The following is a 15,259-nucleotide window of genomic DNA, read 5'->3' as shown; positions in this document are numbered from 1 at the left end:
GTGGGCAACCATGACATTATCCCGACTCATTCAGTGCCAATCAGCTTGGGGAGCCAACTATGCATACAAATAACTTAAAGGTGAGGAGAGGACCAGACTGAGGAGAAAGTGCTAACCCCAGCCCTTGAGCCAGCTCCTCTCCTCTCTGCACCCTCAGACTGCCACTCAAATTCCCCTTTTAAATTACTAACTTCCTAAAGGAGCAGGTGTCCAAGGCAAAATGTGTTAAGGATGGTGAGATGCTCAACAGGGCTTGAATGAGGCTGAAGACAAAGCTGCAGAGTGAAGGCAGAGCTCTGCAGGGCCCCAGGTGGGACCATGAGGCTCAGGTGCCTTCTCCTCCAGCCATCCAGTCAGAGGGATGTCAGATGGCAAAAAAAGAGGGAATTGCAAAGACACCTATCTTTGAAGACACCTATCACACAGGTCTATACAAGAAGTTGATATTCACTGGGCTTGCACTGAAATGCTGCAACTGGTGTCACACAATAAAAAAAACCCCACAAACCACCCAGAGAGTACCACATGAAATCCCACATCTTGTTCTGAGAGCCCTGACCTCCCCTGATCATGCAGGGGAATCAGAGCCCAACAAAGCCAGGTATGCCCAGCACAAAGGAAAAATAACTTTCCTTTTTGTGCAGAGATCTGGCATAGAGTCACAGAATCATTTAGGTTGGAAGAGATACTAAAGATCATCAAGTCCAATCATTAATGTAATCCTGCCAAGTGTTGGTACAGTATCAGTGCTCTTTCCCCATTCAGCACACAAATGAAGGCAGACACATCATCACTTCCAAAAGAACTGAATTATTTCCACTCCCAAAGTCACTCCAACACTTGCACTGTGCTATTTGGACAGGTCACATATTGGGTGTCTGTCAGCCTGGTTACTGGAAAACCAGGCACCAGTGATGGGGATGCCCTGCATGGAAACCCCCCCTGGACTTTGGTAGTAGTGAACTGTTATCTTCACCCATCTTTGTTGCATGTAGATAGTGTGCACTCACCTGTAAAAAATTAAATGCTAATGGCTGTGCACTGCTCTCAACCCATCTGTAAAATCCTGACCACGTTAATGGGAGCAGCACACAGGCACTGCCAGGAACTCTGTGTGCCTGATTCTGCTGATATCCTGCTCCATTACCATGGCCACAACAGCAGTGCTCTCACTGAATGGTGCAACGTGCTCCTGCTCCATCAGGCACAAGGGAAAAATCTCACATTACACAAAACTGTGATTTTGCAGCACCAGCTTCCTACTGCCACACATAACATCAGAAAAGGGTGTGATATTTCCCCACTTTATTTTCCCTATTGTGTTAACATAGTAACAGAAATCAGCAAGAAAAATGGTTTTCTTGGCAAGCCCCCAGTCTTTGCAATGACCTGAAACACATCTACTTACACATGGTAGTAACTGGATGGGTTTAAGAAGCAAAACATTTTTCTTTTACTTTGTAGAAAAACCACACTCCAGTGAGTGGACAAACCCTTTAAAATCATGCAAACTACAGTTCAATAATTCAAGTATGAGGCGAGCCCATGCACTGACTCAACAGTTCATATTCATTTGAGAGGCAGGTAAAGGCTAGAATAATGCCCATTTTACTGCATACTTTACTAAGGCAATCTACGCTGTTTTCACTGTCTTTATACAGACCTGGTAGTTTATGTCAATTTTTTTTCTGTTTGGTTTCTTCTTTGTAATGTGGGACTTAAAAGGAGACCCAATCCTGTGCAAGGATATCACTTCCTGATGGCATCTTTTCACTAATGCCATTTATTTTTGCCTGGGCAAGAAGCCTCAGCCCAGAATCCATTCAGCTGATTTATGGATGTTTCCTGCTGGCTAATGTACTTTGGATCTATCACAAGAAAGAGGGCAGGGAAGACTCAGGTCCTGTGTGAGTACTCTGCCTGCATGAAAGGGTAACAGGGCAGAGTCAGGATCTGCTTTTGACATAGTAACTATTGTTATACTAAACCAAACATTAAAAGATGGAATGATCATTTATCCCAACAGTCCTAATCCTTTCCATTTCTACATTAACTAGTCCTTGGAACAGAAAGCAATTTGCACAATTAAGTAAGACATGTAACAATTCAAGCAATTCCAGTTCAGGTCCAAGTTCATAAGAGCTGCACATAGCAGTGAAAAAAAATGTAACACAGAGAGAGAGAGAGCGCAAGAGAAGGAGGCAAGAAAAATTCTCTTTCTTGAGCTAACAACATCTCCCTGCTAGAAAAAAAGTATGATCCTTTCAAACTGACTAATTATCACAAGTTTTCTGAATGTGTGAACTAGGATTTTTAATAAAATTTGCCACTCAGCAGTTGACAGACATCACTTCTAGCTCTGCTCTGATCCAGTTGCACAGATAATAAATTATTGCACACCTCCATAAAACAGACCAAAACTCAGATGAGCTCCCCTCATGCAGTCAGTCAGTGTGTGACCTGTCTCCCTCAACTCCACAGGAGCAAACCCTGGCCAAAAGCTTCAGTACAAGCCCCAGCTCCAGCTGCCTGGCTGGATTTGCTGCCTGTAGCTGCTACAAAGGCAGCTGCCCCAGGGACTGCCATCACCTGGGAAACAGAGAGAGGAAAATGGATTTGCCTTCATGCAGAGATCAGACTGGCTGAAACTGAACCACATTTTTAGGCTCTTCTTGCCAAGAAATGGAATGGAAACTGGCTCCTCTTTAGGACACAAACAGGTAAGAAGCCAGATCAAAGAACTTTTCTAGTCCTGGGTCTATCCTAATTCTATATCAAGATGTTTTATATCTCTGTCTTTCTATACACCTACAAATTTATCTCAGATGGATTTGCATGAGGCCAAATTCTCACCTCTGTAACTGTGGGGTGCTGTTGTGGTCAGCATAACCCAGAGCTGAACACACCACCTCTGCCAGGAGCTTCACACCCTGCTTGGACAACAGCCAGGGATTGAAACATAATGGGGACCAGCCACTGCCTTGGTCTGTACCACACTGAGATGATCAGTCCCATGAGCAGGATTAATCCTGCCTTCCCTCTGGATAGCTCCTTGAGTGAACCAGAGCTGCTGCTATAGCCAGGTCCATGTCCAGGAGCTCCTCCTGCTGAAATCAGTCCCACGTGTCAAGCCCAGAGCCCAGAATCTGTGTTTGCAATATGTAAAAATATTAAGGCCAGAAAACAAAGCTATAAAGCCATGAGCAGTTCAGACTGGCATGAAGCATCACTGATGCACAAACCAACAGTTTCACCCCAATTCACTCACTGCATCCTGTGTCTGTGACTATAGAGACCTGGAGGTGCCAAAGCTCAAGGTGATGCTGAACCCTGATGTCTGTCAGGGTAACCCTGCCTTTCTTCTCATTGCTTGAACCAGAATGCTGAGAACCATGGACTTGCAGCGAGCAGCAGTCAGCTTCCCTTAGTAATAAAACATTCTCTGGTTTACACCATGCTAACACTAAAGACCACACATACTCTAAATGTTTTCTTTCCAGGTGATGAATATCAGAATGCATTCCAGCCTAAAAGATTATTTTTATGCCTAAGGTAAAATGTTGCAAGTGAAAGCTGTCAATTTTGCACAGTAGACAGAAAGTAGATTAATGAACAAAACAATAAATTTTCTCCTTAAGAAAGGAGATACTAACACATGATCTGAACATGTGGCAGAAAATGATTCAAGATCATCTTACAGAACTCCCACACATGCTCTTCAGGCAACTTCCAATGCACAACAGTCACAAGTACACCAACCTGTGTCCCACACTAGTGTCTAGTGACACCTATGAGGCACCATGCCAACAAGAACAACACTGAGGCCACCACAACTTTGTACTGACAGTCAGTAAAAAAGATAAGACAAAATACCCCATTAGAAAAAAAAAAAGAAATTGTTCAGCAATTGGCCACAGGGATGTTGATAATGACATTACAGGCATATGGGAGAAGCAGTCACAGAACAGTCAGCCTGTTTATTTTCAGTAATATATGCCATAGGGAACAGACAGAAAGCACCCAAGTGATTCCCCCCTGCTTCTCTCACCTGTCCTCCTTCAGTGGATGTCCACACAGATGAGGTAAAAGTATGTCCATTTTGATTCCAGGAGAATAATTTAACTCTGTCCACTTACCATGTTTAAATTGCAGAACAATAACCAATCAACAGCAATTTTTTTAATCATAATCTTAAATCTTACACCTTTAGGGCACCAGATGGATGTTTGATACATTTTCAATGCTAAGAGTAACAACAAAATGCATGCACTTATAACTCACATTGAGGAATCTTAAGCCAAAACTAATTATGGGATCTGTATCAATGGGACTGTGATCAATGTTTTTTAACTGAAGTCAGTCTATTACCTTATTTCACTTGTCAATATCACAAGACACCTCAAACATTACAGACTGATCCCTTCCCCAGCTCAGCATGGCAAAAGCTTGTGCTTGACCTCCCAGGCCCAGCTGACCAAATACCAGTTGGCTCTTACTGTGCTGTTACCTCAACAGGGAGGCAGAAATAGAATTAATTACATTAGCATATGGGAGTTGTGATGCAATTCTCTTCTTTATTCTGGGAGGGAAGGAAATCTGAATTAATTACTATCTGACTAAAAATTACAATCCACTTCTTTAAGATAAGAAACTTTTCTGAGGAAAAGAACAAACTCAGTGTTTTACCCTGAGGCCAAGAGCAAAGCTGACAGCTTAAACAGACTCTTGAAAGAGCTCAAGGATTGCTCAACCTGGAAGTAAAGGCTTAAGAAAGCCTCCCTGCAGATCTCCTGCAAGCCTGAGTTTACGTGACACTCAGCAGTACAGAATTTGCCTGAAGACCTGCCTGGAAACCAGACACCTAGAATGCAGAATTCTGCTGGATGAATGAGTTGAAAACAAAAAAGAGGGGACACAGTTGGAAGCAAGACAGAGTCCAAAAGAAACAGCAAAAATACTAAAGGGCTCCAGACCAACAATCCAAGTGCAAAGGATCTGGGATTTCACCACAGACCACTCACAGGAGTACAAACATTGAGCCCTGAGGAAAAGGAATTCAAAGTTTCTGCCTTGAAACTGCTATAAAGTAACAACATAATACATACAAAGATCTGGAGAAGGAGCAGGAAATTTCCCACCACTGGCCTCATTCCACTCTATTGCCAATTTTGACGCTGCAAACACACCTTGAACCACAGTTGGAGCAGGAAGAACAGCTCATCCGCTTCCTGCACCAATGAAAGACCACACTACAAAGTCAGGCTTTAGCCACAGTACCAGATAGCAAACATCTCCTTCCCCAGGTCTCCTCCCTGGTCATGGCACTGACAACACACTAACAAACCCCCATTCTAGCAACCTCAACCTGAGCAGCCCTTCCAAGCACATGGGAACATGGTGACAGAACCATCTCCTGCTTGTGCCATTGGTTCCCCAGTGACTTCCCATGCAGCTGGCTGCATTAGGAGAGCAGGCTGGTGCTAATTATCATGCAGAAATAAGATCACAATCATTGAGCTGGCAGCATCAGGCATCTGCTTGCTCAAGACACAGGGCAGCCCTCCTCTGCCCTGGTGGTTCCCCAGTGTCAGGTTCAGTGGGAAAGGTTGTTACAGTTACTATGAAAGGGTAATCTATTACAAATTACTCGTTAATGCAACTGAAAAATCAGTGACACATTACTGAGTACGCCTGTGCCATGCTGGCTCAGCAGCAAGACTTGCTTCACGCTGCTGGTTCCTCCTCTGCTTTTTATAGGACCCTTCTCAGCCCAACTTACACACAGACCTTCTCTTCTCACCTGGACCACATGGGGCTTCCCTTTGTGGAGCTGCTGTGCCTGGCCACATGTACCCTCCAGCAAACTGCTGTAACACCCAACAAAATACCAGCAAATTTGAGACCCTTTTGCATCCATTTCTGTCAGGTACTGGGACATGCTAAGCCTGCAGGTTGTGTCCCACAGCCATCTGTGCTGATAATACTTGGTGGATTTTGGAAAGCAGCCTCAGCAGGTGAGTCACTGGGCTTTCCCACCCCTGCCAGCAGTGGGTGGGGGCACAGTCAGCACAGCACAGGTAAGACCTGCTCTGTCCTGCACTCATCTGAGGCTGTTTCCAAAACCTCACCACCTCAGCACAAACTGCTGGAAGGCCTCTTTGCTGGCTACAGCCCCTTGGCTCCCCTCCAGAAACAGGAACAGCTCTAATCATCTTCCTACTAGTTTGGCACCATCACAGTGTTATTGCTGCTTCTGCATGACGAGTTTTGCCCGTGGTGGATGTTCCTGCTTTAAATGCTCTCATTAAGGAGAGAAGACTTTGTGCAAGATCCTCACATGCAGCCCCAGAGCCCAGGTCCAATGCCAGCCTCAAGATGGGCACAGCTGAGCAGCAGCAGGGAGGGAGCAGCTCACACTCACTATACATAAACTATGAAAGCTAAAACCTAAGGCATCATGGGTACAAAGAGGAAGCTGCCCCAAAAAGTTTAGTTGGGAGTCCTGCATCAGGGTCACAGTAAAAGCTGAACAGAATTTGCAAAGTTTGGAGCAAGAGCCGAACAGTCAACAGAAGTAGGGCGACAAAAGGGCACAATACTTGCAATTATACTCACAGACACAGGGGGATTGTGGCTTAGTGCAACCGAGCAGGTGGAGGCCACATCTGTTTCAGAATAAGGGGTGGCCAAGGAAGAATGATTACTAAGGTTCGGTAGAAGGCTAAAGGTATGACAGACCCTACCAAAACTGGAAGAGAAGAGCTCCAGAGAGCTCCACAACTGAAATATACATAGAAATACATATATACATACATCACTGACAAAAAGCATGGGAAATATGATAGAAAGGAGAAACAGCAGAAATGGACATAAGACCCAGAGCAAGAGGTGCCTGAAGTGGTTTAAGTGATGACCAAAGGCAGTGTCCTATTGGCATCTGGAGCTGGACATCTCTCTGCAAGACCAAACCTTGACGGTTTCACATGGAAAGGGCTCACGGGTCTGCTCCTGGCAGAAGGTCCCACTGGATGGGGGCTTGGGGAGGTGCTGCCTGCCTCATGAAGGTGGCTGGCACACGGATGCAGGATGCAGCTCTGTGCCTTTATCACTGGAGTCAGATTGTTCCTCCATGGGGTGCAGGAAAGCGGCGCTCTCCAGCCTTGCAATGAGCCACTTCCTCTTTTCTTTTTTTAGGACTGCAATTTCTTTTCTCTTCCTCCTCCACCTCAAAAAGGCGGATATTTAATAATTGGGTCGGAAGAGCTTGCTATCCTGAAGCGATGGGTGGTAGTGGTGCTGCACCTCAGTGACATCATGCTGTCTGCCTGGCCAAGCCCTCATCCCGTCAGGGCTATTCAGTAAAACACAACTGATTATCCTGCCAGATCCCCGGCCAGATGACAAACTGATTCACGGCACTGACTACAAGAAAAGAAGGACAGGAAAATGCACCATTTCCTATGACTGAATCTACATTAACCTGTTACCCCAAGGAAAACTCTGTCCCAAGTTTTTCTTGCAGCAGTTGAGCTGTATGCCAGACGGCTCAAATGCATTGCCAGAGACCCCAGTGCTGTGCTATGAAAGTTCAATTGCAGAGCACAGCTTCCATTTGATATCCATCAGCATTCAGAGGAAAAAGATCTTTTTCCAGAACACCTGTAGAGTATCTTTTATATCAGAGGACCTAAAACTGTTATCAGAAACTGCTAATTAAAACTTCACAAAAGCAAATGCCTGGTTTTCTAAGCTGACCTCAGGACACTGAAAACTAGAAGTACAACCAGGGAGACTGCTGCAAATGAAAGCTTTTACTCAATTTGTTAGGCAATTCACAAGGGAAACTTTCCTGAATGCCTTAAGAAGTTTAAAATTACATCATTATGGCAAGGGCACACCAGTATGTTGACTATTAATCATTTCCAGGAAGATGACTATCAGAAAGTCATTCTTAATAGCACCACTGCCTGGCAACACAGGGTCCCTTGCTCACCTCAGGGGGGTACCTTAGATTTCCCTCCCATGAATTTCCTCTTCAAGCAAATTTCCACCCCTGCCAGAAGCCTGCAAAGCAAATGCACCGTTTCACACATTCTTCTGACAAAAGACTGGATTCACACAACACCCTACAATTATGACTAAGTCCCAAACTCTCACAAAACCATTCTTCTCTAGCAGGAGTGAGAGATACACCTTGTCTAAAACAGTGAGTGCTGCTAGATTTTGCACATTCACCTCTGCTGTAAAGACTTGTGAGACACCTTCTCTCACCAGATGTAACCTCAGGTAGGATGCCAAGGTTCATCACTGCCCAAGCTGCTCTGAACTTGCTCCTTAAATGAAATAACCAAGACTTGTTCACCATACACACATGGCCATAGCATCACTCCCTTTCAAAAGTTTGGATGATGACAAAAAGAACAGATGGAAAAGAGGGAGAGATGGAGGGGAAAAGGACAGGAAGACAAGACTCTCATGCCTATCTGGAACACTTAAGCTTGTGTTTGAGAGGTGAGAACTCCTCCCTCCACTACATGAAGCAACTGAGAAGAGCAAGAAAACAAAGACAAGCAAGAAGCAAAGCATAGTGGAAAAAAGGAGGAAGAGATACAGCAAAATCACAGATGGAGTATCATTCTTGTGAACTACAATACAGAAGAATAATATTCTAAATGAGAACTATGATACAGTGGGGTGAAATACACCAGTCAGTTACAGCAGCACAGAGTCAAGTTCACAAGCAAAATTCAGAGCCCTCCCAGCTACCTTTGATTCAATGAGTCTTGTGATCTGCTGCTCCGTTCCTCCAAGGGTTACTGATGCAATGTGCCAGATTCCGTGTTTCTTTCCAACTGTTCTGAGTCTCCTGCATCTGATCTCATAGAAGGGAGCAGAAACAGCTGGAAGAGAGAAACCAGAATGGCATATTCCAGCAGCAACCCTTGGAAGAACAAACAGTGACAGCCTTGTGAGAGGTGCCACTGTACCCCTGGCACATAGGCTTGCATGTGGAAGTGGATTCACATGTCTTCCAGAAGAAGCACATGTTGCTCTGGCTGGTCACAGTGTATCAGAGCATCTTTGGACTCAGCATGACCAGTGCAAGGTGAACAGACTGACAGCTCAACAGCACAGCCACGATCACAGTCATGGGTGCCAAACAAGTAATGTGTGCTAACTGCAGCCTAACTTGGGCACCATACTTCTCCTCCAGTGGTACCTTTACTTCCTGAACAACTCCACCTACTTTGCAGCATATGAGCAGCTTGCAGCCCACAGGGCAACTCAGTCAAGGTCTACTCTGTTTAGGTTCTAAAGTTCCAGTAGATCTAGCTGCAGGCCAAAGGACAAGGGCAAAACAGCAGGTGAAACAGGAGACTGAAGGAATAAGCTTCATCAGAGAAAATTGAGGTATTTGCTGCCAAAGGGGAGGATTAGTTGGGAACATCAGGAAGTCAGGGAAGCAGAGAGCAGCAGGAGGTCACTGTAGATAATAGGGACAGTAGGAGCAAGGTTATTGCTCATCAAGGCACATGAAGGGTGGGAGAAAAAGGTCTGTGCTCTTTCATATGTGCAAGGACTAGAAAGAAGGAGTGAGGAGGTCAGGGAGATGGTGCTGGTGGAGGAAGGGCCATGAGGAAAAAAAAGCCTTTGAAAATGAACCATGGAAAAGTGATTACTGAAAACTGTCAGGGTTGGTGTTAGGACCTCCTCATTTCCACTAGAAAGAGGTAAGGCATGACAACTCACAGCCAGATTTGGGGAAAGAAGACCAGGAGCACACCAACACTAAGACAGATGTCATTTAAAGGACAGAGTATCATACAGAGAGTATATTAGATTAGGATGGTTGGGAATTACATGTAGGATAGAACAGAAAACAAATTTAAGGACTCACAGGATACTTAAGGCAAGACAGATGAAAAGCTCTCTTGCCAGCTTTACCTCAGGAATCAAAGGGAAACTTTTTTCTGACCGCAACTTCCTCATAACCAATTCCTAGAAAGCACGGGTGCACCACATCTCTCCAGGACAGCGCTACCACCACGAGCCCAGTCCTAGCACTCACAGCACCATTTCTAGAGGGGTCTCTCAACTCCACATCTCTTTTTTCCCCCACAAACCTACTGCCTTTTAACTGCAAATAGCACTTCCAAGCATCGAGTCATCCAAGGCAGTAAGAAAATGAGTACCTGGAGTATTGCAAGTCTGCCAGTCCCCTGAAGAGTTGGTTGGAGGTGTCCGGTGTCGGTAGACAAGATGTGGTTTATTGTGCTCTTCTTCATACTCCTGCTCCTCAAGCGATAGGAGTGGCTCTACAAAATAGTCCCCATCATCAGACTTGAATGTGCCTAGCTGAGAGGGTCCAGAGAGAGGAACAGGAGGTCAGCTGTGTGCGATGACAAGCCACCTAGCAGCACTACCCCACAAAGCAAGCAGCTAATGAGGGAGGTGTGCCTAGTTCTGTGGTAACCCCCTCTGAGGGCAGTGGCTGGAGTTCCAGCTTTGGTCACACTGCTTGCACCCACCCTGGGCTGCACAGCCATCCCACTGGTGCTTACAAAGGGATAATTACCAACCCACAGGCAGGGAGCATGAGAGAGGCATGTCTGCCAGACCCTGTCCTTATGCCAGTGATGTTCACCAAGCCAGTCCTGCCCAAAGGGTGACGGTGCTGCTGTGTGCTGGAGGCCTCAGTGCAATTCCATCATGTGCTGGCTTCACACAGCACATTTCCCTGAGACAGGCTTTTAACCCACATATAAGGACCAGAGGAAGGTGTCCAGCTAGTGAAATCCTTGCTTACAAGGAGACATCAGTGCTCTCCTAGTAACGTACAACTATGAATGCACATATTTGGTGGGTAAATAAAAAAATATCCAAGACAAAATATTCTGCAGCCATCCTATACTGGTATCCATGGTCAGTACCTGGGAGGGAAGCCACATACGCATGTGCCCAAGCCTAGGTGAACACACGCACCCAGAGGAACCCCGGGACTGAATGACGCCAGCAGAAACCTCCGGGGAGTCCCTGAAATTGGCATCCCGTGGGACTGAAAGGTACCAGGACAGACAGAAGAGTCAGCCCTTTTAGGAGCTTCTGCACATCCCGGTACCAACATCCCTGCACCGAAGGGCACCCAGCTGGGGTACCAGGGACCGGGACATGCCCTGGTCTCGGGTGCTGGGTGGCTCCGGGGCCAGCGTTGGTGGTAAGCCCGCAGCCATCCCTCACACCGGCATCCTCGGGGGCAGGCAGGGTCCGTGCCCGGGTCTGGCCCACAGACCGCCCCTCCAGGTGTCGATGGGTGGCATTTTCCCCCCAAAAATCCGCAGAGCAGGAGCGGCGCACCCCGAACCCGGGGATGAGGAGCGGCGTGGGAGCCAGCCCCGGCCGGGGTGGGCCGGAGCCGCCCGCCGCCGTCAGGGGAAGGGGCGGGCGCCATCGCTCTGCCCGCCCACCCTCCCTCGCCCCGCTCCTCCTGCTCCTCCTCCTTCGCGCTTCCGCCCCTGGCCCTCAGCGGGGCGGGGGTCTCACCATCCCGGAGCAGAGGCTGATAACGGCGGTGAGCCGAGGGCGGGCGTTGACGTGCCCCCGGTAGAAGCAGTGCTTCACATCGGCGTCGGCCGCCTCGGCGTAGAGGCGCCGTTGGTCTGCGGCGGGCTCTCCCAGGAGGCTGACGGTGAAGAGCGGGGCGATGAAGGCCGAGCTGGCCGTCAGGTTGAAGAGGAACTGCTGCCCGAAGGCGGACAGCCTGTAGTGTGCCTTCGGGGAGCCGGCGGCAGCCGCCGTCCAGGCGTCGGGGGCAGCACTGGTGCTCCGCCGGCGCCGCCTGAAGTGGACATTGGTGGGGAAGGGCTCACCGAACTCATTCACTCGGGTAGGAGTCACGATCTCGTACTCGCTGAGCTTCTCCAGCAGCTGGGCTGCGAAGGGACAGTCGCTGAGTGAAGTGGCCGAGCCCCGTGGCCCCGGGGGGCGGCAGCGCAGCACTCCCCTTGCCCTTCCCCGAGCACCCCCTTACCTTGCCTGGGGTGCAGCTTCTGCCTCCTCGCTGCCGTCCTCCAGCCGTCGATGAAGAGCGTGGTGAGTGCCAGCGCCAGCGGCGCCAGCTGCATGGTGCTGCGCGCTGTCCTCGGAGGAGCAGCTTTCCCCGCCTCCGCTCCTTCTCCTCTTTTTCCTCCCTTTCCCTCTTTTAATTTTTTTTTCCTCTCTTCTCCTTTCTCGCGGCCCCCTCCCGGCCCCCGGAGCGCTGCCGCGGGAAGGCGCAGGAGCCGGGCGGCGTTAGGGGCGGGCGGGCCGGCGGCGCGCGGGGCGCCGGGGGCCGCGCATGGTGCGCGGGGGCGGACGGGCCGGGGTCGGGACCGACGGGCCGGGACGGGGGAGCCGCCCGCCCGCCCGCCTGCCTGCCTGCTCTCCCTCGCTTTCCGCCTCTCCCCCCGTCGGGCTGGTGGACGAGAGCTGCCGGGACTCTCTGTTTAAAAAGGGGCGGGCTCCATAGATCAAGCCCGCCCTCCTCTGCTCCCCACCTTCCAATGACACTTTCTTTTTTCATTGCCGGCGAGAGCCGAAGTCGCAGGTTTTGGTCAAGAAAACCATCGCTGGAGCGGACGGGGGGAGTCCGAGCCGCGGCTTCGTACACCCGGGATCGGCGCCCGCTCCCCGCCGGCTCCGTCCAAAAAGCTTTAAAATCCCAAAGTAGCCCAGGCAGAGCGGCACCGGAGCTGCCTGCTCTGCCAGGACCTGGTGGGGATGAGTCCCTTTGTCACTCACTGGGAGGAGGGATGGGTTTTCTTACGTAATTAACGTTTTCCCTTTTTTTTTCCCAAGGCGGCTTGAAGAAGTGGACCAGCAGTTGAAGAATCCCCTGTGCGGCACTTCTTATAGCAGTTGTTTTCTTAGGCATTTCTCAGATAAGAGGCAATTCAAGCAACTTTTGTTCAGGATGAGATTTGTGTTGTGCACTTTTCAGGCACCCTGAGGGAAAAGGAAGATTATATCCAAAACTGAGTTTATTTTGTTTTGTTTTACAGTTTGAAAGGTCTCTAAAAATTTAAGACATGCTTTAGAGCTACATATAATTAAGTGTTGTCTTCTACCCCTTCCTCAAATCAAAACCCCCAGCCTTGGTTTAAAAGGTTTTTAAACCTTTAAAACATATGAGCAAGGCAAATGAGAAGTTTGGAAGTTCAGTTTGCACTTCCATAGAAAATGTCAAAGTTCTTTACATTCTTCGCTCAACTTTGGGACAAGGCACAGAAATGTTGGTATTTCCTGCAGAAGGGGAAAGTTTTAAAATAAAAATCAATTTAGAATCCACTTCTGGGCAAAATGGTACCTCCTGACTCTTCAACTGGTGAAGTGCTACAAACCTCAACTATTAGGAATCAATGATTAATTTTGTACGATGAATGTAAAAGCGTAAATGAAGCATCACCTGCAAAGCTGTGCATCTTCAACCCTGCTACTGGCTGGCCAGGGTTGCAGGGCTGGGAGGCAGAGCCTCGACAGTGCAGAAATCTCCAGGATTGTGGAGACCAAGTCAGCATGTCCTTAGGGCAAGGTGTAACGGCACATAACCTCCCTGCATGGCATTGTGCCCGCTCTTATAAACCAGATTTAATTAAAATCTCAGATACTTACCAAGAGATAACTCACCCATCTCTCCCTGAGCTGCAGTGCTTGCAGAGCACCCTGAGCCCTGACCACCTTCCTACAATGTCCACATGTACCCCAAAGCTTTCAGTCTTCACAGAGAGAGATACACACAGGGTGCTTGAGCTTGGGATAATGCTCCAGAAATCATGGTGGGAGAAGGAAAGGTAGGCTGTGTCCCGAACTCAGGTGGGTGTGGACACATTTCCCAGGAGTGCCAGGGGGATCCTGTGCTGCCATTTGGGCATGTGGAGCAATACTGAGCAGCTGATCAGCAAAAAGGGATTGAGGAAAAGTGAACCGAGTTGCCTGAGGAAGGGGAGGTGAAAAGCTGAGCATAGCATTAGGGCTGAGTCAGAGGGGAGGGGAGGAGGCATACGTGGAGCTAGTCCTGCCTGTGTCTGGGAGAGAGGGGTGCAGCCTTCAGGCCTCTGATCAGCATGGTGTTGGGAAACAGGTCTGGTTTATCTGGGCTGCAAAGTGCCCCGGGGCATCCCCATTTCACAAACATCTCACATCCCACCACTCAGCCTCAGCATCCCCTGTGTCCCATCAGGCACTGGTGAGAGCTGCCTTGCTTCTGTTCAGCTCACTGTCACAGGAAGACCTATCAGAGCTTTGGAGTTTTTCTCCGTACTTTTCTACAAGGTGACCAGTAGAAAACTAATTTGGCTCTGGGGCAAGGTTTGATGGAGCTCAGGAGCTGGTAATGGCTGAGAAGTGACAGCACATACCTGTGACTTGGTTGGGTAGGACCCTTTCTTTTTTGGCTCTGAGCTGAATGGAGCAAGGTTGTTTTGTCGAGCATCCTCACAGCCCAACCCACTGATCTGAAACCACCAACCTGAAGGAAGGCAAGAAACACAAATTTATCATTCAGAAAAGGGGATCCAACTCATGGGACTCCATTATGGGGCAGAGTTGGGAGAGGTCTGAAGCCTCCCAGGACCAAATCCTGGCTTTGCAAGGTCACTAAACATACATTTATGCATTCCATGCAGCATGCCATGACTTCCAGAGCCATTTCCATCAACATGAACAAGTTGTATGTTGTGTGGCATTTTGAATCTTTACAGTTGGAGATTAGTAAGTGCAGAATGAAAGCTGTGCTCTAAGTAAATAGATTATGTGGAGCTTAGAGAAACTAAGCTGCAATCTTAAATTCAAATAACTTTCCTATTAGGAAGGATCTATTAATACTTACGGTATGGTAATTGTGCAGACTCCAAGTCCTCACCCAGTCAAAAGTAAGACTTAAGAGCCCATACCTACCCCTTAAAACACTGGGAATTTTGCCTATGTAAATATTGCAGAACTTGAGCTGCAAATGCCTCTTCTAGAAACCACAAAATCAGAACTTGACAACAGCAAAATTTCAGTAAGAAATTAAGGCAGTGCACACTGCTGCAAGAATACACTTGAGCAACCCAGATTTCCTGAGGTTTTTGCACTGCTTTTCTCCCTTGTTACAATTTCATTTTCACTATAGGTGAGGCCATACCCAGCACTAATCTTTATTCTTTGTGGCTCAGTCTCTCTGGGTAAGCATCATCTTCCTTTATCTGCTGCATCCTCTTGCTTGCCCAACCATTATCCCACA

The 15,259-nt window shown here is 48.1% G+C and overlaps 1 protein-coding gene and 1 long non-coding RNA gene across 5 annotated transcripts in view; one reads left to right on the top strand and one right to left on the bottom strand.

Annotated features, from left to right (window-relative positions):
• ADAMTS9 (ADAM metallopeptidase with thrombospondin type 1 motif 9) overlaps positions 1–12,298 on the bottom strand; it is a 78,952-nt gene extending 66,654 nt beyond the window's left edge. Inside the window, exons 1-3 of one of the 4 annotated variants that reach the window (XR_010441759.1) lie at positions 12,029–12,298; positions 11,542–11,930; positions 10,194–10,356 (exon numbers count right to left, since the gene is read on the bottom strand). Coding sequence is in view for 2 of the 4 variants with exons in the window: in XM_064723632.1 (XP_064579702.1) it covers positions 10,194–10,356; positions 11,542–11,930; positions 12,029–12,122 (646 nt within the window). In the remaining 2 variants the exon portion in view is untranslated. Of the gene's footprint in view, positions 1–8,766; positions 8,894–10,193; positions 10,357–11,541; positions 11,931–12,028 lie in introns of those variants that run through there. The other 3 variants (XM_064723632.1, XM_064723633.1, XM_064723634.1) reach the window with 3 other exon arrangements.
• An 81-nt stretch (positions 12,299–12,379) lies between these two features.
• LOC135453050 (uncharacterized) lies at positions 12,380–13,323 on the top strand. Its single transcript, XR_010441760.1, has 2 exons — positions 12,380–12,750; positions 12,835–13,323. It is a non-coding gene; the product is annotated as an uncharacterized LOC135453050 (long non-coding RNA).
• Positions 13,324–15,259: the final 1,936 nt, after the last annotated feature.

The sequence above is a fragment of the Zonotrichia leucophrys genome, chromosome 12 (assembly GCF_028769735.1).
Source record: "Zonotrichia leucophrys gambelii isolate GWCS_2022_RI chromosome 12, RI_Zleu_2.0, whole genome shotgun sequence".
NCBI lineage: Eukaryota > Metazoa > Chordata > Aves > Passeriformes > Passerellidae > Zonotrichia > Zonotrichia leucophrys.
This window is presented reverse-complemented; position numbering and strand designations above follow the sequence as displayed.